The sequence below is a fragment of the Scyliorhinus torazame genome, chromosome 5 (assembly GCF_047496885.1).
Source record: "Scyliorhinus torazame isolate Kashiwa2021f chromosome 5, sScyTor2.1, whole genome shotgun sequence".
In the NCBI taxonomy this organism is placed as follows: domain Eukaryota; kingdom Metazoa; phylum Chordata; class Chondrichthyes; order Carcharhiniformes; family Scyliorhinidae; genus Scyliorhinus; species Scyliorhinus torazame.
The window spans coordinates 204128339-204153671 of NC_092711.1; the positions used below are offsets into that span (position 1 = coordinate 204128339).

The 25333-nt window shown below is 48.4% G+C and overlaps 1 protein-coding gene across 3 annotated transcripts in view; it reads left to right on the top strand.

Annotated features, from left to right (window-relative positions):
- Nucleotides 1-25333, top strand: part of dock11 (dedicator of cytokinesis 11) — a 386085-nt gene that overhangs the window by 159496 nt on the left and 201256 nt on the right. For all 3 annotated transcript variants that reach the window (XM_072505033.1, XM_072505034.1, XM_072505035.1), the window contains exons 23-29: nt 875-964; nt 13400-13515; nt 13948-14017; nt 17591-17716; nt 20114-20185; nt 22439-22585; nt 23102-23185. In XM_072505033.1, the coding sequence (XP_072361134.1) occupies nt 875-964; nt 13400-13515; nt 13948-14017; nt 17591-17716; nt 20114-20185; nt 22439-22585; nt 23102-23185 (705 nt within the window). The remainder of the gene's footprint in view (nt 1-874; nt 965-13399; nt 13516-13947; nt 14018-17590; nt 17717-20113; nt 20186-22438; nt 22586-23101; nt 23186-25333) is intronic.

Consider the following 25333-nt stretch of genomic DNA (forward strand, 5'->3'; position numbering starts at 1 on the left):
ACCTCTCCTGAGTTTTGTCTTTTCGTGCTTTTTTGTATTCCTAAGCAGCTACGCTTCCCACTGATTACTTCACCTCTTGGTTCCCTGACTTTCCCTTCCCCCCCAATCTTTAGTTTAAAGTCCTATTGACCACCCTATTTATTCTTTTTGCCAGAACACTGGTCCCAGCTCGGTTCAGGTGGAGACCATCCCAACGGTATAGGTCCCCCCTGTCCCAAAACTGATGCCAGTGTCCCATGAAAAGGAACCCTTCATTCCCACACCACTCTTTTAGCCATGTGTTAACTTCCCTTATTCTTGCCTCCCTATGCCAATTTGCACGTGGCTCGGGCAGTAATCCGGAGATTATGACCCTTGAGGACCTGTTTTTTAATTTGAATCCTAGCTCTTTATAATCTCTAAACAGGTCCTCTTTCCTAGACTTGCCTATGTTGTTGGTACCGACATAGACCACAACAACTGGATCCTCCCCCTCCCTCTCCAGTATCCTTTCAAGCCGGTCAGAGATGTCCCGCACCCTAGCACCGGGCAGGCAACATACCATGCGGGACTCTTTATCCTGCTCACAAAGGATACTATCTATCCCCCTGATAATAGAATCCCCTACAACTACAACTTGCCTATTTACTCCCTCCCCTATTCAAAAGGGAATCGAAAGAATGTACACGGTTATGGAGGTAAGGCAGGGAAGCGTGATTAGGTGGAACGCTCTTTCAGAGACCCAGTGCAGATACGATGGGCTGAATGGCCTCCGTCTGGACTGCAAAGATTCCGTGAGTCTTTGTGTCTATGTGCATACTGTCATGTGCTGTTCCCGTGACAATCTGTTCAATTCTAACAATTATTTTTCATGTGATTTCTGCTTTCCCCTCAGGACCAGTACTTGCACAGTTTCTTCCACCATTGTCAGACGAGTCAGTCAGCAACAAAAGAGGTCGCTGGTGACCTTGTGAAATACCTGAAGGTAACTAATCCTCTGCACTGTGGGGTTAACAAACTGATCTCTGTGATTAGATATTAAGCCGGTTAAGCCCAGGATGTTAATGTGCAACATTGCCTCTCAAAACGAGCTGAGGCAACACCCGGATTAATGTTATTAATGGGTAGCAGTGAGCCATTCGATTCTTCTTGTTGGATAATGAAATGTCTCTCCCCTCATAAGTTGAAATGCTTGTAAGTGGTTGGAGGATTGCTGGTGTTCCACATATTTGTGCTCCATTCCAGAAAATGTTGTGTTCTATTTTTAAGAGTAGAAATGTTTTTCTCTGAGAACAAAGAATGAAACGTGCCTTGGAGGAAGATGAAGATCAGTCACTTCACACTGCAGTGGGTTCAGTTCAGTCCAGTCCCAGTAAAGTTGTAATTTCTGACTGACTGGTTTCTAGTTGGCTTCAGGTCAAGTGCCAGGAGGGGGACGGGTTGGGATAGTTTCCGCTGATCACCTTCCGACTGTGTTAACCGACAACCAACATTGACTTGAGGCATGTGGGAGGAGTATGTCTGCTCTCTGTTTCCAAATACAACTTCTACGTCTTTTTTTAAAGAGTCAGGAATTTAAAACTTTAGAGAAGGTTAGTAAAAAATTGACCAGAATTGAATTGGTAATCCAATAATTAACTTGACGAGCACTTGTGTCAATGAGAGCTGGGGATTGATTTGACGCCCAAAAAATAGAGTTGGGAATCTATATTTTTTTCCCAGCCTCAGTCGGGAATGCCCCATCGAGGCCGGACCTACCTCATTTCCTGCCGCCATTTTTAAATACCGCCCCGACATCTTGACCTTCCTCGGCATCCCCACCCCCCACAATGCTCAACCGTACCAATTTGAGGGTCCACGAGCCCACCCTCGCCCTACCTCATAAGGGAAGGGCACCTCGGGGCCCAATCCCTAGCAAGGGCACCCTGACACTGCTTGCCTGGCACCCTGGAAGTGCCCCTGCCAGCCTGGCGGTGCCACCCAGGCACTCTGGCTGTGTTTGGGTGGCAGTGCCAGGCTGCCAGTGTATAGGTGTCTGGGTGGCGGCAGGAAGGCTGGGGTACCGCCCTGCCCAAAGTTCAACCACCCGGGGGGGGGGGGGGGGGGGGGGGAGGGGGGGGGGGGGTCTCTGATGATATGAGAGACCCCCCCCCCCCACAGGTGCCGTTACGACTTGTCCACGTTTGTGTGGACCAGCTCTAAATGGTGCCACAGCGAGATCTTCCAGTTGTGGATGTTTGTTCCCAGGCCTTAGGAGCATCGGGCGCCGGCAGATCTAAGTGAGCCTCACTGCTCACCTAAATGTGTAAACCTGGATCTCTTTCCGAGCATTGCAAATCTTGCGAGAGGCTGTTTGAGGCAAGTTGCTGTGTGCACATTGTCTGCGGCGTAACTTTAGAAAAAGGAGTACACATTCTAATCCACCATTCAGTAAGATTTACCTCAACAGCACATTCCTACTTCAGCACTTATCCCTTCATTCCCTTGGAATATTTTGAACACAATCTTTAATACACTCAACAACTGATTATCTACTGCTATCTGGTGTAGAGAATTTCAAAAATTTGCAGATGAAGAAATGTTTCCTCCATCTTAATCACAAATAGTCAACACGTTATCCTGACTCTTTTGTTCCCAGCCCGACCTGCAGAGGTAAGCAGCCTCTTGGCCTCTGTTGGGCTGTCAAAATATTTTTAACAGTTTAAGGAGGTCACTCTTCTTTCTTCCAAACTCCTGGAATAGGGACACACTCTTCTTTATGTCTCCCCTTGAGACAAACTCCTCATCCCGTTTTTGCAAAACGTTTGACGCATGAGTTCTGATCAGAAATGGGGTATTTATACTTCCCCTTCTAAATGTTCATCCAAACAATTTACTTTAATTAATGGAAATATGTTCGTTTTCTCACATTTGTGATCTGAGAGTTCTGTTAGTATTGCAGCAACCGTTCCTTTACTATGATGATCTTGTCCTTCCAGCTTTCCTCTACACAATCTTTCATCTTTACAGCCAGTTTGTGTTTGAGGCAGACTGTCTTACAGGCTGAAAGGTCTGACTTCTTTTATCAGCCTATCTGGGTTAGCACAGCCCAGGGCCAAGAGTTTAAACCCTAACTATGGTGGACCACACAATGGAGAACACGAGGGAAGCCCACCATTCCCTCCTGATGGGGAGACGAAGATTAGCAAGCAACCATTCCAACATAGACCAACTGAACTATTCTGTTAAGTGTTTCATTGGCAGGGCAACACGGTGGCACAGTGGTTACCACTGCTGCCTCACGGCGCCGAGGTCCCAGGTTCGATCCCGGCCCTGGGTCACTGTCCATGTGGGGTTTGCACATTCTCCATGTGTTTGCATGGGTTTCACCCCCACAACCCAAAAGATGCGCAGGGTAGGTGGATTAGCCAGATTAAATTGCCCCCTAATTGGAAAAAATGAATTGGGTACTCTAAATTTGAATAAAAAGTATTTATTTGGCTGTGAACAACACAAAATCCAAATACGTTCTTCCACGTGTGTGAGTGCAGATGCACACCCTCAAGCAAGCATTGTTACACACGATAAAAGGGCACACCCTATTACGCTCACCAACATAAATGCACACAAACATAAGTAACCCAAAGTAGAAATAAACATTTCCAGCTGACTCATGTGAATGGACCAATCATGTGGCTTTGGTGGTTCTGAAAGGAAGTGAATATGGAATTCAGCATTAAATGACAAAGAAAGCTGGTTAAAATTCATACATGTTATTGAATAACAATCATTGTTTCTTATTAAATCTGAACATATTGAACAGACAGAACTCTGAAATGTGCACCTCGAATATCCTGTGGTCCATTTTGGGGAATTCCATGTGCCTAGCTCACTCACCCAGACTGGGGGAATAGTGTGACTGTGCACTACCGTCTCACTGTTTTATTCTGCGGCAACTCCAGTTGGTCAATGGCTGCTTCAGGGTGAACCTCAGCAGAGTCAGCAGATGTGTCTGCTGCTTCCTCAATGCACTCTTTGATTTTGCTGTGACCACTACATCCAGTAACTGGTCCAAAGTAATTAGACATTTTAACGACTTGTTATTTCAATGATGCCATTAAAATCTCTGTACGAAGTCTTACAATACCAGGTTAAAGTCCAACAGGTTTGTTTCGATGTCACTAGCTTTCGGAGCGCTGCTCCTTCCTCAGGTGAATGAAGAGGTATGTTCCAGAAACACATATATAGACAAATTCAAAGATGCCAAACAATGCTTGGAATGCGAGCATTAGCAGGTGATTAAATCTTTACAGATCCAGAGATGGGGTAACCCCAGGTTAAAGAGGTGTGAATTGCATCAAGTCAGGACAGTTGGTAGGATTTCGCAGGCCAGATGGTGGGGGATGAATGTAATGTGACATGAATCCCAGGTCCCGGTTGAGGCCGCACTCATGTGTGCGGAACTTGGCTATAAGTTTCTGCTCGGCGATTCTGCGTTGTTGCGTGTCCTGAAGGCCGCCTTGGAGAACGCTTACCCGGAGATCAGAGGCCGAATGCCCTTGACTGCTGAAGTGTTCGCCGACTGGAAGGGAACATTCCTGCCTGGTGATTGTTGCGCGATGTCCATTCATTCGTTGTCGCAGCGTCTGCATGGTCTCGCCAATGTACCACGCTTCGGGACATCCTTTCCTGCAGCGTATGAGGTAGACAACGTTGGCCGAGTCGCACGAGTACGTACCACGTACCTGGTGGGTGGTGTTCTCGCGTGTAATAGTGGTATCCATGTCAATGATCTGGCACGTCTTGCAGAGATTGCCATGGCAGGGTTGTGTGGTGTCGTGGTCACTGTTCTGAAGACTGGGTAGTTTGCTGCAAACACAGGATCTGCTCAGACGAGGAGGAGCGTAACAGACATCTACAGACGTTGAAAGATGCCCTCGTACGAACGGGATATGGCACTCGACTCATCGATCGACAGTTCCAACGCGCCACAGCGAAAAACCGGACCGACCTCCTCAGAAGACAAACATGGGACACAACCGACAGAATACCCTTCGTCGTCCAGTACTTCCCCGGAGCGGAGAAACTACGTCATCTTCTTCACAGCCTTCAACACGTCATTGATGACGATGAACATCTTGCCAAGGTCATCCCCACACCCCCAGTACTTGCCTTCAAACAACCGCGCAACCTCAAACGAACCATTGTTTGCAGCAAACTACCCAGTCTTCAGAACAGTGACCACGACACCACACAACCCTGCCATAGCAATCTCTGCAAGACGTGCCAGATCATTGATATGGATACCACTATTACACGCGAGAACACCACCCACCAGGTACGTGGTACGTACTCGTGCGACTCGGCCAACGTTGTCTACCTCATACGCTGCAGGAAAGGATGTCCCGAAGCGTGGTACATTGGCGAGACCATGCAGACGCTGCGACAACGAATGAACGGACATCGCGCAACAATCACCAGGCAGGAATGTTCCCTTCCAGTCGGCGAACACTTCAGCAGTCAAGGGCATTCAGCCTCTGATCTCAGGGTAAGTGTTCTCCAAGGCGGCCTTCAGGACGCGCAACAACGTAGAATCGCCGAGCAGAAACTTATAGCCAAGTTCCGCACACATGAGTGCGGCCTCAACCGGGACCTGGGATTCATGTCACATTACATTCATCCCCCACCATCTGGCCTGCGAAATCCTACCAACTGTCCTGGCTTGATGCAATTCACACCTCTTTAACCTGGGGTTACCCCATCTCTGGATCTGTAAAGATTTAATCACCTGCTAATGCTCGCATTCCAAGCATTGTTTGGCATGTTTGAATTTGTCTATATATGTGTTTCTGGAACATACCTCTTCATTCACCTGAGGAAGGAGCAGCGCTCCGAAAGCTAGTGACATCGAAACAAACCTGTTGGACTTTAACCTGGTGTTGTAAGACTTCGTACTGTGCTCACCCCAGTCCAACGCCGGCATCTCCACATCATTAAAATCTCTCTTCACCACACCCCCTCACCCCCCTCCCCATGCTCCGTATGGTCGGTTGAAAATCCTTGTCCCTGGCTATGATCTTCCTCTTGACGTCCTCCACTCTGTTTCGGCTCCCACCTTCCCATGCTCTTTCCTTCCTGCTTGATATATGGATGTGGGAGATGAGATAAGCCATGAAATAAGTGGGCGGAAATTCCATTTAAAATACTTCGGGTGAGATTTTCTCCGATATCGGCACAGGCTGACGTCTGGCAGGAAAAGCGACGTTTAGCCCGCTGACGGCAATGGCGGCTTTTGCGACAATATAGTGCGGCATTAGAAGCAAACTGCAGGCATCGGTTCCACGCCGTTTTGCTCGTGGGCAGTCTCTGATTCCCCCGCCCCCCCCCATTACCTCATAATTTACGCTATATTTAGAAGTTGCCTCTTACACAGCTAGCACACTTGCTGCTGGGCAGTCATGACTGCGAAAGTTAAGAAATTCACTGACGCCTTCTCCAGTGCCCGATGGGTGCTTGGATACCCGACGTGCTTTTCTATCCCCACGCACTGGGCAAAGACCTGCGGGCAAGACCACAAATCCAGCATGGGAGGTGATGACACTGTGCTAATGCCTTGCAGAAGAGGACAGCCAGCCAATGCCGCAAGAGGATGAATGATCATCTCTGTTCTGCCCTCCTAAGTCCTTGTGGCGCAACATCCTATCCTGCAGAAGGTGGCAGATGTGACCAACCAGTTCACTGGGCATGCATAATCTTCGGCAACACTAGTTCTCCATCATCTGGAGGTATTTTAGACATTGCCTGTAAATGCTGTGTGTAGCACGGTGTCACCAAACCATGGCTCTCTGGGGTTTATCCTCAGTATGCAGAGCAGGCCCTGCCACTCCTTCCTCTTCACAGTTCTGCTCCTGCCTTTGGTGAGCCAGGCACCATCACCTTCTCTCCTGTCTATGGGTGTCTATGAGATCACCAGGCTCCATGTTTTGTACGTTCTCCTCAGAGACTTGACGGTTAGCTTCTGTCACTTACCGACCACTCCTTCCCCATTCACCGTATGAAGCTGCCTCTCAAAACCCACTAGCCACCACATTGATCCACAGTTCTTACTTTGCATTCTGATTTGTTAAGACCCCATACAACCCTTGTCCCACGCCACATAACCAATTGGCCACAGCTTTGGTCACTCGACTGCACCCTGAACTCTCAACTTGATGCATTCATTGTCCAAAACTTCACATGGTCAATGGGGGAGTACTTATCAGCACACAGCCAAGGATTAGGAGTGCTATCTTTGGGCAATGTGCCATTGCCAACTTTCTACGGGAGTATTGTAGCTTGCCCAATCGGGCAACGATACAGCTACACCATGGCAGTTATTGCCTTTGGACATGAGTGCACCAAGGGTTAAATGCTGAGCAGCAAGCAGTGGCACTCACACACATAAGTGGTGTTTGAGTAGGCATAATTGCATGACTAGTTTGATTCAGGCATGTCAATTGAGTTACAGCTAAACAGTCTCATCTACAGCAGCATAATGATCACTGCCATGTCCTTCTATTAGCCTTTTGCTTGACAACAGCCCACCACCAGAAGCTCCCATCAAACACCCTGCCAGATTTTGGTGGAACGATCAGTCCATGATGACTCCCCACCATACTGTCACAGGCTTCCCTTCCCTCTGTGATGCCCTTTGAAGCAGCTCGGGCCCGGCAGCAGAATGCAGCCTCAAGAACGGAGCTCTTCACACTTGACAGTCACCTCTTCGCCCCCTCCTGGTCTCACTTGACTAGGCCCCTGGTATCCTGCAGTCACTTCCCCCAGTGCCCTGATCTTGCTTTGAATCTTATCTCGGTCTCCCTTGAGTCAAACCATGGTGACCCCTGTGTCAACTCTGGCAGCCTTAATGTGCTGGTCACAGCAGCTGAGCGAACATAGCGTACGCTCCCAGTCAGGTCCTCTGTATGCCTCAGGCCTCTTGAGAGACTCTGTGGCCTGATTCAGGTGACACTGCAGCCACCCTGAGATAGGCCAGAGAGAAGATGGCATCAGCAGGAATAGGGCAGCAAGTTATACCTTGACACTTTCACCTTGTGACCATCCTACTTCCAACAGGTGGGAAATCTCCAAATCCCCACCTGCCTCATGATATTAGACACATTAATCCATCGGGTTAGCTTGCAACAGTGTCCAGGGGAATTAACCTTGAATTTCAGAGCAATCGGAAGAGTTGGAACCCTTTTATAGATCATCCAGTTTCAGGGAGCCGCTGACTAGGAAACTTATGGAATTGTTCCACAGAAATTCTTGCAAAACTCTCAAACTCAATCTGATCCCTCCTTTACATCGGATCACTGGGGTTTTCAGTGAGGGAATGTGAGCTCAAAATAAAATCTGCCTGAGAGCATTGCACGCCAGAGACTCTGCCCAAATTTGGAGTGGAAATTTTGATTTTGTGAAGAGAGTGTTCGCACAGATGCAGCACTGAATTTCAGCTCATGTTTGCTAATGTAAGTCATATAAAGTAAAGGCAATTGAAGTAGGTTACAGCTACATAGATACATAGAACATATAGTGCAGAAGGAGACCATTCGGCCCATCGAGTCTGCACCGACCCACATAAGCCCTCACTTCCACCCTCTCCCCATAAACCAATAATCCCTCCTAACCTTTTTGGACACGAAGGGCAATTTATCATGGCCAGTCCACCTAACCTGCACATCTTTGGACTGTAGGAGGCACCCGGAGGAAACCCACGCATACATGGAGAGAACGTGCAGGCTCCACACAGACAGTGACCCAGCGGGGAATCGAACCTGGGACCCTGAAGCTGTGAAGCCACAGTGCTAGCCATGTGTGCTATTGTGCTGCTCCCTGCTATAAAAGTCCTGCCACTTTCAACAAGGCGCTGTCAACCGTCCCAGCCTATGTTATAGTTTGGGTTCTGGGGGTAGGGGGTGGGGAGAGTTGTAAGTGTGCGCACCTGACTCAGGCAGATTCCCTCATCCCAGCTGTGGGCTCGTAGGCTCTCAAACTGAAGCAGTGGGTCTGCCTCCAGAATTAGTACTTTAAGCTCATAAAAGCGCCAGACTTTCGCAGAGTTCCAATGGTGCCAGAGCCATTTAAAAATGGCAGCTGGAGGATTCCAGGTTCCCCCCCACCGACAGTTTGCACAGGTATGGGATAAGGGTGTGTATAGTGAGCCCATATCCTATACGATCAACCTGTTTGACTCCATTGCAGGATAGTCATCACCTGGCGTTCCCATTGCAAATTTCATGGAGCCAAGGCCCGAATCGAACCGAGGCCCCTGGTGCTTTGATTCAGCTGTGCTAACCATTGTGCCACCCTGCAGGCCATGTCTCTCTTAACATCAGAAAAACAGATAATCAGATCATTATCACATTGCTGTCTGTGAGAGTTTGCTGTATACAAATTGACCTTCCCGTTTCCGACATTACAGCAGTGCCCACATTTCAAAAAGTACTTGATTGGTTGTAAAATGTTTTGCGATATACTGTGGGTTATGAAAAGCGTCTATCAATGCAAGTCTTTCCATCTTTTCAAATGCCAGTGGATTCACAGATATATAGAATTGTAATTTAGAGCCAGTAAAACACCAGCAGGGGGCCTGTAACTGTAAACATGACCATTCGGCCCCTCCAGTCGTTCCACTATTCAATTGGCTCATGACTGACCTGGATCATTGCCCCATTTGTATTCATTCTCAATCTATCCTTCATGTGGTTACCCCTTGATATCCTGACCTAAAAAGAAAATCTATCGATCTGAGGCCTGAGGCTTTTACCTGTGCCAGCATCTGCAGTCTTTTAGAGGAGAGATTCCAGATCCCAACTGCCCCATTTGTGAAGGAGTGCAGCCTGACATTGCTCCTGAATGGCTGAGCTCTAAGTTTAATGTTTGCTGCCACCTGATGTACACGATTGACATTTAAAGGAACTGCCATTGGGATTCTATGTGTGATTGCGTGGGACGATCGTAACCTGAGTTATGAATGACAAGACTGCGTGTGGAGGGGCTGGGCAAAGGGCAATGCTGGGTTTTGGAAATAGCTTGCGTATTTCAGAACCCAGTCACAAGTTGGCACAGTGAAGACCTGAATATTTTCCCAGGTTGTGGATCCAATCCTGCTGCGCAAAATATACACTGACATTCTCGGTGCAGTACTGAGGGAGTGCTGCACTGCCGGAGGAGCCATCTTTCAGATGAGATATTAAGCTGAGGACCTATCAGGCCTCTCAGGATATAAAAGATCCCATATGTCAAACAAGTGAAAGACGAGGGCAGCACGGTGGCGCAGTGGTAGCACTGCAGCCTCACGGCGCCGAGGTCACAGGTTCGATCCCGGCTCTGGGTCACTGTCCGTGTGGAGTTTGCACATTCTCCCCGTGTTTGCACGGGTTTCGCCCTCACAACCCAAAGATGTGCAAGGTAGGTGGATTGAACACGCTAAATAGAGCGGGAAAGTATTGAAACTTCACCGATGTGACATCACATCGGCGAGGTTCACAACAGCTTTGTGAAGACGGGAAATAGTCGAGGGGATCCCGCAGGGTGCCAAGGTAAGTCTATTCCCCGGGGTGAGGGGGACATGCCTGGGCAGTGCCCTCCTTGACCCTACCCCCCAGCGCAGGTTGGTACTGCCAGGTTGGCAGTGCCAATCTGAGCCAGAGAGCAGTACCGGGACACCATTATGGCAGGCGTCTTTGCGTTGTAAGTCGCAGTAAGCGGGAGTGGGGAAGACCAGGCAGTGAGGTAAGGGCAGGAGCAACCGTGATACTGCTGCGGTGGTGTAGTGGGTGGGGGGGAGAAGAAGCCCCGATAATTGTCCAATTTGTGGGGTGAGGGGTTGTTGGGGGAAGTTTTAACTCTCTGCTGATTGGGCTTCCTTGAAAGATGGTGGCGTGATCACAGTGCAGTCGGTCTGGCCAGCTCTATCAGGCCCCACCCCACCAGAGTGACAATGCAAATCACGCCCCCGATTTTTATTTTTTGCCAGAGTACCAGAAAACCTGGTCTGAAAACTTGGCTGTGTATCTGGAGAGACACATGCTGGTTTTCAGTCAGAGCCTGACACTCTGCCCACTGAAATACAAGTCCCTTTGTGCGCTATTCTCCACCTCCCCCCCCCCCCCACCCCCACGCCGGGTGGGATAATCACCGGGGCGTGGCATGACCCCGACCCCCGCACGCGATTCTCCCACCCCCGGAAACCAGCGGCGCGCGATTCGCAATGGGCCGCTCGGAGGACCGGCGAGCGGCGATTCTCCAGCCCGAGCGGCCGCTACGACATGACAGGTTCCCGACGGCGCTGTCCACCCCTGGTCGCTGCCGGTGGGAACTCTGCGGGCCTACCTCCTTCAGTGCGCGGCCCCAGAACACCGCCGCCATGTTGGTGAGGGGCCGGCATGCATAAGACGTTCCGCACGCATGCGCAGAATGGCACGGCCCAACTGCGCATGCGTGGGTTGGTGCGGCGCCCATTTGGCACCACGTAAGGACACTGGAGCGGCGTGAACCGCTCCAGCGCCGCGCTGGCCCCCTGTGCAGAATGGGTCGTGCCCGGGCCCTGTTCACGCCGTTTAACGATGGTGTTCACTTGGCCTCCATATCGGAGAAGCGCCCCCTTTAATTTCTTTACTGGAGCAGCAATGTTTTTGGATTGTGAACTCTTTTTACTCCTCTACTTGTCAACAATAACACACAGGATGTGATTCAGCGACCCTGTTGTTCCCGTGAGGATCTGGGAGCAACAGGGGAATTGCGGGAGAACTCCACATCTGGCTCCAAGCCGGGCCAATCGCGAATCACCCGATTTGATCCGCCTGGATTTTGCCCCCGCTGGGCGAGATCCAGATCTGCATATTTAAATTAACCTCATGGCTCATTTAAATTAAACACACGGATACCAGATTCACCCGGCGCCCAGGACTAAACGGATGAGACCTGTTTAGTAATGATCCACAAAACCGTGGGCCTGGTGTAATGGCACCTCGGGGGTGGGTGGGGGGAAAGTGGTCTCGCAGGCCATTGGAGGCCCCCTGGTGGGGACTTGCGGGAGTTTTATTTTGCACGGTGATGTACAACATACAGCAGGCCATTCACCCCAGCTCCCTCTTTGGAACTGAAGTATATGCTCACCTGGCACAGTAGCTGATGCCCATATATCCACTTCCCATTTACCCACAGCTTTACAGTAATAATGTCTGTCTTGCCTGTTTTCAGATTAAACAGAGAGTGAATACCAGAATCACTGGTGCCTGGCTCTTCCACATTTTACAGGTGTAACATCTTGCTTGATCAATTCCTCGGCGATCTTGACTTACCTCGGCACTGCTTTATCAAATGTCCTCTTCTGTGATGATAAAAACACTCGGCCTCATTAACCCGACATGATTCAGGAATATGGTTACCTCCACATTGGCAACATTCCCCTTTAAGCATCACCGATTGCCTACGCTGTACTTTTTTGTTTGTTTGGTGGCTCAAGTTGTTTCCCATTAAGACTCCTCTTGAACCTCCTTCCATCGTTCCGCATTTGAATTTATCATTGTAACCCTCTACATGCTTATCCTTAAGTACACCGATCCAATTTCCTTCAACCACTCCCTGTGGTTAGTGAGGTCCACATTCTCACCACTCTCTGGGTAGAGAAGTTTCTTCTGAATTCCCGCCTGGATTTCTTGGTGACTAACTTATGTGGACGGCCTTTAGTTATGCTCTTCCCCACAAGAGGAAACAGTCTCTCTGCATCCATCCCATCAAAACCTGTCAGAATTTTACAGACCTCGATTAGGTCGGCCCTCAATCTTGTTGCAAAAGAAAAGCAACCCCGCCTGTTCATCTTCTCCTGGTATATATGCGCATGGATGTCTGGTTGCACCCTCTCCCCTGCCTTTTTATTCTGTTTATATTGACCAGAATTGTACATAAGTTGTTAATATGTCACAATTGATCGCCGGAATGTGTCACTGTTTAACAAGGTATGCCCAAAAAAGTGTCATTATCCGCATGGGGTCCCTGCGGACATGTCATTGTTTACAGTAGGTCTCTGGGAGTGTGTTAGTGTTTATATGAGTCAATGGGAGTGTGTCAATAATTACAGGAAATTCTCAGGTCTGTCTCCGTGTTTACAGGGATTACCACAGTCAGTCTGATTTTGCAGAGATACTCACATAGAAAATTTATCGATCATTTTCATAAATTATTCAAATCAGCAGAATCAAGCTTGTGCATTTAGGAGTTTCACAATGTGCTTTCATTAATTGTGAATTAGAGCGATCAATCTGTCCCGTGAGAGAAGCAAGACTGAGGTGTTGAGGTTTATTATGCAAAATAGTACATCTGAGAATAGAGTTCCTAGATTGGAAATCTGAGTGCTCCTCTTTAAATGAGGGTAACTTGAGCTGATATTTTCTTGCAGTGTTTGCATGCCATGGACACCTGTGTGATGGTCAACTTCCTTCCAACAATCCTAAACCAGCTTCTCACAATCCTCACCAAAACCAGCCAGAGTGACGTTGCAGTAAATTCTACCAGGTAAACAATTTGCATGCATCGTCCCTGTCCATCTTCCTATCAGTTCCCCCACCTCTCATTCTATTCCGATCCTCCATGACCCCATCCAATCAGAAATGGAAGGTTACTTGTGTAGTGAAGTTTTGTGAATTTAGCAGTATGTGTTGCATGTGTGTGTATTGCTCTGTGCAAGCATGTGTGCCGCCATCTGTGCGTGGTTTTGTGCATGTGTTGTCTTGTGTCTGTTTGTTGCTATGTGTATATGCTGCTGTGTACACACACACATGTTCGCATGTGTGCATGCGTGTGTCTAAGTGTTGTGAAAAGTGAAACATTGAGTTTTGTATCTGTTTTGAGTAACAAGCCAACACACCCATCTGCTGTTTTGTTCATCGGGCTCATATTTTACCTCTAAAATCCATGAACAAATTGTTTGGCATGCCTCTCTTTCAGGGTAATAATACACATTGTGTGCAGATGTCATGAAGAGGGTCTGGGCCACTATCTGCGATCGTATATCAAGGTAGTTTACTTTTTAATGATGTTTCAAATTGTACAGAGGTTGGACTTCGCTGTAATTGTGGTACCTCAAATTAACCTAGAATATGCTGTCAAAGCTTTTGGCCTTGTGGTCTTGTATCATCAGGACAGATGCAAGAAAACCAAATTTCAGAGGAAACAATTTCTACAGAACAAGTTGAGGGTGCTGATTGTAGCAGCTATGTCCTTCAGGACACGGCCAGCTCGGTCAGTAGTGGTGCTACCGAGCCACACTTGGTGGTGGACATTGAAGTCCATGACCCAGAGTACATTCTGTGCCCTTGCCACCCTCAGTACTCCCTCCAATTGGTATTAAATTCATCAGCTAGGGGATGGTGAGGGGGAAGGGTAATTGGCAATCAGCAATTGATTTCCTTGCCCATGCGTGACTTGATGCCAGGAGACACAATGTGGTATGGAGTCACATGTAGGCAACTAGGAAACTCCCTCCTGATAATATACCACAGTGCTTCCACGTTTGTTGAGTTTGTCTTCTGGCGGACATACCCAGGGATGGTGATGGTGGTGTCTGGCACATTGGGCGCGATTCTCCGACCCCGCACCGGGTCGGAGAATCGCCGGGGGCTGGCGTGAATCCCGCCCCTGCCGTGTCCCGAATTCTCCGCCACCAGAGATTCGGCGGGGGCGGGAATTGCGCCGCACTGGTCAGCGGGGGCGGGAATCGCGCCGCGCTGGTCGGTGGGCCCACCCCCGGCGATTCTCCGGCCTGCGATGGGCCGAAGTCCCGCCGGTGTCAACCCTCTCCCGCCGGCGTGGATTAAACCTCCTTTTGAACGGTGGGACAAGGCGGCGCGGTGCGATCTGGCCCCAGGGGGTGCCCCCATGGTGGCCTGGCCCGTGATCGGGGCCCACCAATCCGCGGGCGGGCCTGTGCCGTGGGGGCACTCTTTTTCTTCCCCCTTTGCCATGGTCTTCACTATGGCGGAGGCGGAAGAGACCCCCCTTCGCTGCGCATGCGCGGGGATGACGTCAGCAGCCGCTGACGCTCCCGCGCATGCGTCGCCCGGCGAAGACCTTTCGGCGCCGGCTGGCGTGGCGCCAAAACCCTTTCCTGCCAGCTGGAGCAGAAACCACTCTGGTACGGGCCTAGCCCCTCAAGGTGAGGGCCGCCCCAAAGAGACTTCCGCATCTTTGGGGCGGCCCGACGCCGGAGTGGTTCCCGCCACTCCATTACACCGGAACCCCCCGCCCCACCGGGTAGGGGAGAATCCCACCCCTGATCTGCAAGATACGGGGCGCGATTCTCCGCTCCCGCGCCGTGTGGGAGAATCACCTGGCGCTCCATTTTTCTACGCGACACTGGTCCGAGAACGGCCCCGTGGTTGACAAGAGAGGTTGAATGACTTGTTAAGAGGAAGAAGGATACTTAGACTGAGGAAACAAGGTTCAGACAGGGCGTTGGAGGGATACAAGATAACCAGGAGGGAACTGAAGAAAGGGATTAGGAGAGCGAAGAGAGGGCGTGAAAAATCTTTGGCGGGTAGGATCAAGGAAAACCCAAGGCCTTTTACGCATATGTGAGAAATATGAGAATGACTAGAGCGAGGGTAGGTCCGATCAAGGACAGTAGCGAGAGATTGTGTATTGAATCTGAAGAGATAGGAGAGGTCTTGAACGAGTACTTTTCTTCAGTATTTACAAATGAGAGGGGCCATATTGTTGGAGAGGACAGTGTGAAACAGACTGGTAAGCTCCAGGAGATACTTGTTAGGAAGGAAGATGTGTTGGGCATTTTGAAAAACTTGAGGATAGACAAGTCCCCCGGGCCTGACGGGATATATCCAAGGATTCTATGGGAAGCAAGAGATGAAATTGCAGAGCCGTTGGTAATGATCTTTTTGTCCTCACTGTCAACAGGGGAGGTACCAGGGGATTGGAGAGTGGCGAATGTCGTGCCCCTGTTCAAAAAAGGGACTAGGGATAACCCTCGGAATTACAGGCCAGTTAGTCTTACTTCGGTGGTAGGCAAAGTAATGGAAAGGGCACTGAGGGATAGGATTTCTGAGCATCTGGAAAGACACTGCTTGATTAGGGATAGTCAGCATGGATTTGTGAGGGGTAGGTCTTGCCTCACAAGTCTTATTGAATTCTTTGAGGTGACCAAGCACGTGGATGAAGGTAAAGCAGTGGACGTAGTGTACATGGATTTTAGTAAGGCATTTGATAAGGTTCCCCATGGTAGGCTTCTGCAGAAAGTAAGGAGGCATGGGATAGTGGGAAATTTGGCCAGTTGGATAACGAACTGGCTAACCGATAGAGGTCAGAGAGTGGTGGTGGGTGGCAAATATTCAGCATGGAGCCCAGTTACCAGTGGTGTACCACTGGGATCAGTTCTGGGTCCTCTGCTGTTTGTGATTTTCATTAATGACTTGGATGAAGGCGTTGAAGGGTGGGTCAGTAAATTTGCAGACGATACGAAGGTCGGTGGAGTTGTGAATAGTGAGGAGGGCTGTTGTCGGCTGCAAAGAGACATAGATAGGATGCAGAGCTGGGCTGAGAAGTGGCAGATGGAGTTTAACCCTGAAAAGTGTGAGGTTGTCCATTTTGGAAGGACAAATATGAATGCAGAATACAGGGTTAACGGTAGGGTTCTTGGCAATGTGGAGGAGCAGAGAGATCTTGGGATCTATGTTCATAGATCTTTGAATGTTGCCACTGTGAAGAAGGTCTATGGTGTGCTTGCGTTCATTAGCAGAGGGACTGAATTTAAGAGCTGTGAGATGATGATGCAGCTGTACAAAACCTTGGTAAGGCCACATTTGGAGTACTGTGTGCAGTTCTGGTCACCTCATTTTAGGAAGGATGTGGAAGCTTTGGAAAAGGTGCAAAGGAGATGTTGCCTGGAATGGAGAGTAGGTCTTACGAGAAAAGGTTGAGGGTGCTAGGCCTTTTCTCATTAGAACGGAGAAGGATGAGGGGCGACTTGATAGAGGTTTATAAGATGATCAGGGGAATAGATAGAGTAGGCAGTCAGAGGCGTTTTCCCCAGGTGGAACAAACCATTACAAGGGGACATAAATTTAAGGTGAATGGTGGAAGATATAGGGGGGGATGTCAGAGGTAGGTTCTTTACCCAGAGAGTAGTGGAGGCATGGAATGCACTGCCTGTGGAAGTAGTTGAGTTGGAAACATTAGGGACCTTCAAGCAGCTATTGGATAGGTACATGGATTACGGTAGAATGATGGGGTAGAGATTAATTTGTTCTTAATCTAGGACAAAAGTTCGGCACAACATTGTGGGCCGAAGGGCCTGTTCTGTGCTGTATTTTTCTATGTTCTATTACTGAGACTAGCTTTTAATTTCATAATTAATAGTTGAATTTAAATTCCACCCAGCTGCTGTGGTAGGATTTGAACGCGTGTCCCCAGAGCATCAGCCCAGGCCTTCTGATTACGAGTCCATTCATGTTACCACTAGACTGATGTGTAGCCTCTGCTTGAGCCCGGCCATCATGTTTAAACAAGTTGCACCACAGCACGTTTCAGGGTCCCAGAGGGCTCGCTCAATCCTTCACTGACTTATTCTTCACTTCAGTACATTTTCAGGATGGGCCAGTACTCAACCTCCGAAAACAAGACAACACACGAAGAGCTGGCAAGGTCAATCATCATAATCCTGAAACAATCTGCGGATTTTCTCACCATCAATAAATTGCTGAAGGTCGGTGCTTTCTTTGTCTGAACAGCCATTCGGCCATTTTGATTTACCTTCCTTTAAGCAAAAAGATAAATAAGGTCCAACGTTAATAATTATCATATTGTGTAATTTATTCATTGCAGAGCTGGGATTGCTGAAGTGCCTTTTGCCATGCTACCCCTTTTAAGGGACTGAACTGCCTGTTGTTTAAGCTTTAGCCTCTACTACCTGTCTCCCTCTCCTGCGCCCTCCAGTGGCTCACAGGCTATGTTTCTACCATCCACCTCTTACTGATGTCTCCGTCATGTAAGTCAGGGTGGTGGAGTTGAGGACATTTTCTGGTTCAGAACAATGCAGAGTAAAGGCCATCCATTTTCTATCCTGCTTCCTCCCCGGTCATACAAGATTCTAGTTCTTATAAAAAGAAAGAAATTGCATTTTTGTAGCACTTGTCACAACCTCAGGAAGTCACTGAGCACAGCACAAGCAAAGGAGTACTTTTGAATTACGGGCACTGTTGTAATGTGACAGCCAATCTGCGCTCAGCAAGATCCCACAAGTAGCAGGGAGAACCTGTTGGATAATTTGTTTGTGTGGTGGTGACTGAGGGATAATTATTGGTCAAGACATCAGAATTCTCCTGTATTTCTTTAAATAATGGGTGTGAGATATTTTACATCCACCTATGTGGGAAAACAGAAGCTCAATTTTGCATCATCCAAACAATAGCATTCTGGTGCAGCACTCTTGCAGTGAGAGCCCTCAGAGTGTCGGCATGGATTTTGTGCTCCATGGAGTCTGCGGTGAACGCACAACTTTCTGACTCAGCGGCAAAAAGGCTGCCACTTGGTCCAAGATTGGCACAGTTACAATCAATTGTGGCTCTGTGGGGCACTCTGTTGGTCAGTGGTACTCGATTGCCTGGAAACAGTGAAGCCTGACTCGGTAGGCCTATGAAAGACTAAATTCGATAACATTTCTGTTGCATTTTAATTTGTTTCCGGATGTCAGGCAGGAAGGACTCTTCATGACTCTTTTCAACGTTTTGAAGCAAATAGTAACATGGCTAATTTAGAATATAGTCAAGATGAAAAATTATTGCCTTGATGGAAAACACGAGTGATCCTGAAATATCAATGTAGCTGCATCATCCTGAGAACACATACTGGAATATTCTTCGCACTTTATTTCTTTCCTCGCTTGTATTTTTGAAATGACGTCATAGAACATAGACAGTGCAGAAGGAGGCCATTCAGCCCATCGAGTCTGCACCGACCCACTTAAGTTCTCACTTCCACCCTATCCCCGTAACCCAATAACCCCTCCTAACCTTTTTGGTCACGAAGGGCAATTTATCATGGCCAATCCACCTAACCTGCACATCTTTGGACTGTGGGAGGAAACCGGAGGAAACCTACGTACACACGGGGAGAACCTACAAGCTCCGCACAGACAGTGACCCAGTGGGGAATCGAACCTGGGACCCTGGCGCTGTGAAGCCACAGTGCTATCCACTTGTGCTACCATGCTGCCCCACATCAACGGCTATTTTCTCTTTGCATTTCTTGATTACTTGTGACAACTACAGTATTTCAGTGTTTTAAAACTCCTTTCCTTGTGCACTTTAGTTGCAAGTATTGCCTGCTTATGATCTTTTCAAACAATGTGAAGAATCGCTGTAACATTTGGATTCATTCTCAGGATATAGGTAACACTGACAGGGTCTCATTTATTGCCCAACCTTGGCTCCCATGAGAGCATCAAGGGTCAACCACATGATGTGGGATTGGTGCAGGTTCAGACTGGGTAAGGACAGCAGATTCCCTTCGCGAAAGGACATTAATGAACCACTCACATTTTTACAACAAACTTTCCAGTCATTTTTTACTAGTGTAAATTCTGGCCTTGGGTGACTGTGTGGAGTTTTCACGTTCTGTGTGGGTTTCCTCCGGGTGCTCCCTTTTCCTCCCACAGTTCAAAGATGTGCAGGTTAGGTGGACTGGCCATGCTAAATTGTCCCTTGGTGTCTAAAGATATGCAGGTTAGGTGGGGATTGGGTGGGAGAGTGGGCCTATATAGGGTACTCTTTAGGAGGGTCAGTGCAGACTCAATGGGCCCAATGGCCTCCTTGTCCAATGTAGGGATTCCATGATTCAACGGTATTGTTTTATGTAGTGGAATGAGTTTGAACATTTGAGTGTAATCCGATCTCGCCCAATTATGATAGTCCCTGTAGCCAAATAGCATGCTAACTGCATTCCTGTGAAGTGGTTGCTTTGGAGAGTTACAAAGTAGCTGTGAAACAAAATGATAGTAGTTACTGATATCCACAGAGTTAAGAAATGACGTTTTGAATAAGATTTCCAGTCAGGGAGAATACTTTGCTGAGCATTTATTTAATTGCTTTGTTTTAATTTCCAGCATTCATGGTTTTTCTTTGAATTATTGATCAAGTCAATGGCCCAGTATCTGATTGAGAAGGACAAAATGAAGGTAAATTAGATCTCATCACCTTTTCACTCTATAAAGTTAATGACATATTGCCTCATATCTTGAGAGAAGAGACATATTTGGGATCCTCCGCTTTATCTTCAAATGATAGAAAATACAGTGTTGGAAAAGTTCATGTGATAATTGTGAAATTCTCATGTTGCCTGTTTTCCCGTTAGTATCAGTAACTCCCATTTCCAGGAGACGGTGTTTTAAGGTACATGGAGTGAAACCTGACAATGGACAATATTTCGATACAACATTCATGGATTTGGGTTACCACTCTTAAGGGGACAATGAAAGCTTAGGTTTAATATGAAGGAGCAATGAATGCAGTAAAGTGTGAATCTATACATAATGTTGAATAGGTAATAGTTGGTGCACTGATGTACATTTTAAAACAACCCTATAATTGGGACCAGTGAAGAGACACAATGTACATTTATGAGGAGGTACTGGAAATGAGTAGGATATCCTGCCACTGAGAGATTTTGTACATAAATAAAAGACAGGAGAGAACGCCTTCCATTTCTATAACATCTTTCAGGACATCTCCAAGCACAATGCAACCAATGACATATTTCTGAAGTGTTGGTGTACTGTAGGAAATTGGCAGCACAAAATGTTGATCATCTGAGATACTGTTACGACCCCTATAGAGACCAATAACTTTAAATAAGACATGTGAACTAGCTGAAAGGATGCCATGATAAGATTCACTTTTATTGTGACAGACAAACCAAAAGCAACCAAAGCAACAGGAGGGCTGGTTTAGGACTGGGCTAAATAGCTGGCTTTTAAAGAAGACCAAGGCAGGCCAGCCACGGTTCAATTCCCGTACCAGCCTCCCCGGACAGGTGCCGGAATGTGGCGACTAGGGGCTTTTCACAGTCACTTCATTTGAAGCCTACTTGTGACAATAAGTGATTTTCATTTTCATTTCACATTTACTTTTGCAGACAATGTACACTTTAAACTACAGGTCAAAACTTTTGGTCTTTACATTTAACACAACTGAAAATTTTACGTTGTAATTATATTTTACGCTGGTCCCTTAAGTTGTCCAAACCAATCCAAAGGTATTCTTAGCACCTAGGAGTTAATCCCATTCTTCTTCTTTCCCAGCCTGGTAACTTCTGACCTCAGAACTATCTTTCTGCTAACTCCATCTAGGCGAATCGTCCAGCCTTGTTTAAAATCCTCACAAATTTGGTCTTTTCAATATAGGTCCCTCTCTCGCTCTCTCTCCCCCCTTGTCTGTGAGTTTCAGAATTCAGAGAAGGTTCGCTAGATTAATACCTGGAATGGACGGTTGTCTTCTGAGGAAAGGTTTGAAGGGCCAATCTTGTATCTGCTGGAGTTTAGCTGAGTAGGGGGGACTTGAGTAAAACATAATAAATCCACGGTGGATGTGGAGAGGATGTTGCCTCCTGTAGGAGAATCAAAGGGTCTCAGAGAGTAGTGAGTCAAGAGGTTGTGGAAGCAGAGTATTTTGAAGGCTGAGCAAGGTAGATTATTGCTGAACAAGGAGGTGGACAGGTTATTGGGGGTACGTGGGAACATGGAGTTGAGATTGCAATCCAATCAACCATGACCTTATTGCATGGGGGAGCAGGCTTGAGGGATTGAGTGACCTACTGTTCCTAATTTGAATGTCTGTATCTTCATCTGGAAAGTATGTAATCCAATTCACAAATGGCTTCTTAGCAATCCTTCTCTTTCAAATCCCATCTCTCTGGCATTGTGAATCACATGGTTCATGTACCCAGATAGAAATGTTGACTCCAACTCTATCTTGGATTCAAGTAGCCAATTTAAAGAATAACCATTGAACACATGACATTTGCAACACTTCTCTGGGACTTGGCGATTAATAGTCTATCTACTGTGAGCACGGATGCTTCTGCCATCATAAACAGGTGGGAACATCTTGCACCTTCTTCCCAGTAAAACAAGTTGGGCCCTTTAATCTTTAACAATCAAAACCCACGCTTCAGAATGCGCATCAGGTCACATGACTCTCCTTTGTTTTACCCTAAATTTAAAAATCCAGTCTCAAAACATAATCATCTAATAAAACCCCATAATTGTAGCAATATTTTTGTGTGATTGAAAACAGATGAAGGAATCGTCCCAAATGCTTGAGTAATGTATCTTTAATTCTTTCTGTTCCATGCAAACCAAACTTTGGTTGCATTCCTTTGCCCATGAATGTTCCACTTTCTCACTGTGAATGGTGTGATGATCTGTTTACAGCTCCCCAGAGCCCAGAGATTCCCCGATTGCTACCAATTCACTGTGCAATCGCTGCTCCTGGCCATAATTCCACATGTCAACCTGAGGTATGCCGAAATCCCCGAGGAATCTAGGAATGCGAACATCAGCTGGGCTCATTTTATGAAGGTCAGTAGAGAGAAACCTGCTCTTTTGTTGTAGCTGACCATCATACAACCTTATTGAACTGTTTACAAGTGCCTGGCAATGAAGTTGCTCATAAAACTAAAAATAACGCTCTCCTTTCTTTAATACCGGCATCAATTATGAGTCTCCACTTGGGACTGTTGAATGCATCTTTGTTTAAATATATCAACGTTTGCTACCTTCGCTCACTACATGATTAGAAGATAATTATGGGTGAGAAATACCTTTCAGTCCATCTTCATCCTCCACCTGGGTCAATATTATGCTCAACACCCTCTTTTCATCATTGCTCCATTGGATTTTTAAGTTTTATTCTTTGATGGGATGTGAGCAAGGAAGTACAGAGGGCTGAGAGGAAACCTAACCATGCTGGGTCCACCTGCTGCCACATTGCAAGACTTATCAGTCCAACGTTCATGGTGCAGTAGTAAACCATAAAGTGCAAATCTAAGTGTGTGCTTGCATGTCTTAATAATTCACATCTTCTTAAATCAACAGCGAAGTTTAACATTGATGAACAGAGGGTTTATCTTCAACCTAATAAATGACTACATTAGCTGTTTCGCACCCAAAGACTCAAAGGTGAAATTTTCCCTTCATTTTCAGTATGTTTATCAATAAAATAGTCAAGTCTAACTGGATATATATCATCATAAATTATATATCATCTATAATTTGAGTGCGGACAGTATCTTCAACAGAGCAGCACTTAGAATCCCTTGGCCCATCGTGTCTACACTGGCCAAGAAACAAGCCACCCATCTTAATCCCATTTGCAGAATAGGGGGCGCGATTCTCCGATGCCGCGCCGGTTGGGAGAATCGCCTGCCGCGGCAGCTTTCCATGCGGCGCCAGTCCGACGCCCTCCCGCGATGCACCCAAGCGGCGAGATCGGCCCCGTCGAGTTCTGTGCGGCGCAGGCCGGAGAATCACCCGAGACACCCAAAATGGCGATTCTCCGCTACCCCCGCTATTCTCTGGCCCGAATGGGCCAAAGTCCCGATGGCGTGACCCCAGTTCACGTCGTCGCCATTCACACCTGGTAAATAAAGTTGTCAGCCAGTCGTGCTGGCTGACGCTGAGCAGTGAGGAGGTGAGCGGACTGTTCCGGAGCTCCTGCAGACCGGGTCGGCTTCCCCAAGAACGAGGGAGTTGAGGTGGGAGGGGGGGGGGTGAGGGAGGCAGTGGAGGTGGGAGGGGGTGTGAGGGAGGGACTGGATGTGGGAGGGGGGTGGGAGTGGATGTGGGAGGGGGGAGGGAGTGGATGTGGGAGGGGGGAGGGAGGGAGTGGATGTGGGAGGGGGAGGGAGGGAGTGGAGGTGGGGAGGGTGAGGGAGGGAGTGGAGGTGGGATGGGGGGGGTGAGGGAGGGAGTGGAGGTGGGAGGGAGGTGAGGGAGAGTGTGGAGGGTGTCGTCCATCCGCAGATGCCACATGTCAACCGCCCTGATATGGCAGGACGGTGTCGACGACACGGCCGCAGGTTGTCGTGTGGCTGATGGGCACAGGCGACTGGCACACTGGTGAGGAGGACGGTGTGAACTGACCGTTGGACGCAGACAGTGACCAGGGGTTAGGCTGGCTGCGTGTCTGCAGCGCGACCAGGCCACAGGGGCACACAGGTATCCCATGCAACCCGGCTGCCGAGGTGTGGAAGAACCTCCGTGTAACATGTCGTTTCTCTGCCCCCCACCACCCTCCTGCAGGTCACCATGTATGCCAACCAGACAGTGATGTTCACTGCCGTGATTGGAACCGCTGCACTGCAGGTGGCCATCCGGCAACGTAGAGTCGGACGGCCCACAGTGGCTGCAGATGCAGTGGCTGCGGCCGCAGAGTGGCCCGTCGTCGCCGCGCAGGCTGCAGGCACTCAGGCCCCGAATGTACAGAGGGTTGCCGAGGGGAACATTGACCCCCAGATGGCGAGGAATGCACAGGAAGTGGGCACTGATATCGAAGTGCATGGGTGGGAGGAGGGGGAGCCACTGATGGTGGTGCCAGGGTGCCACAGGCGTCCAGCAAGGCCTAGGGTGTACCGTGACAGAATGTCGTTCGAGGCCCTACGAGACATTACATGCAGGAGGAGACTACGGTTCAACAGGGAGATGGTCGCACACATACATGCCACCTCGTGGCGCACCACGTGGAACGGGATGAGGACACACGATACCAGTCTCCATCAAGGTGACGGTGGCCCTAAACCTTTATGCTACTGGTTCCTTCCAGGCGCTGAGCGGGGACCTATCCGGGGTCTCACAGGCTTCGGTCCACAGGTGCATCCGGGCCGTAACCGACGCCTTGTACGCCATCGTGGACAGGTACATTAAATTCCCCGAGGACCGAGCACAGCAGGAAGCACGGGCACGTGGATTCACCAAGGTGGCCGGGATACCGATGGTCCAGGGTGGCATCGATGGTGCACGTCCCCATGCGCCCGCCTGCAGACAACAGGGAAGTGTTCATGAACAGAAAGGGCGCATACTCCATGAACATTCAGGTGGTGTACACGGCACCAATTCCACATCACCTTACCACTGTGGCACTACGGGATTGCACTCCATTGATGATTGTGTAAGCGGGTGCGATCAGTGCCATGTTGAATGATGACAGCCCGCTCTGCGATGAGTGGCGAGCTCAGATTCGCCAACCGAGGTCTGACTCATGGCTATAGCTGAACCATCCACCCCGGTGGTCACAGCAGCGTTCACCACAGACACTTCATCACGTGGCCG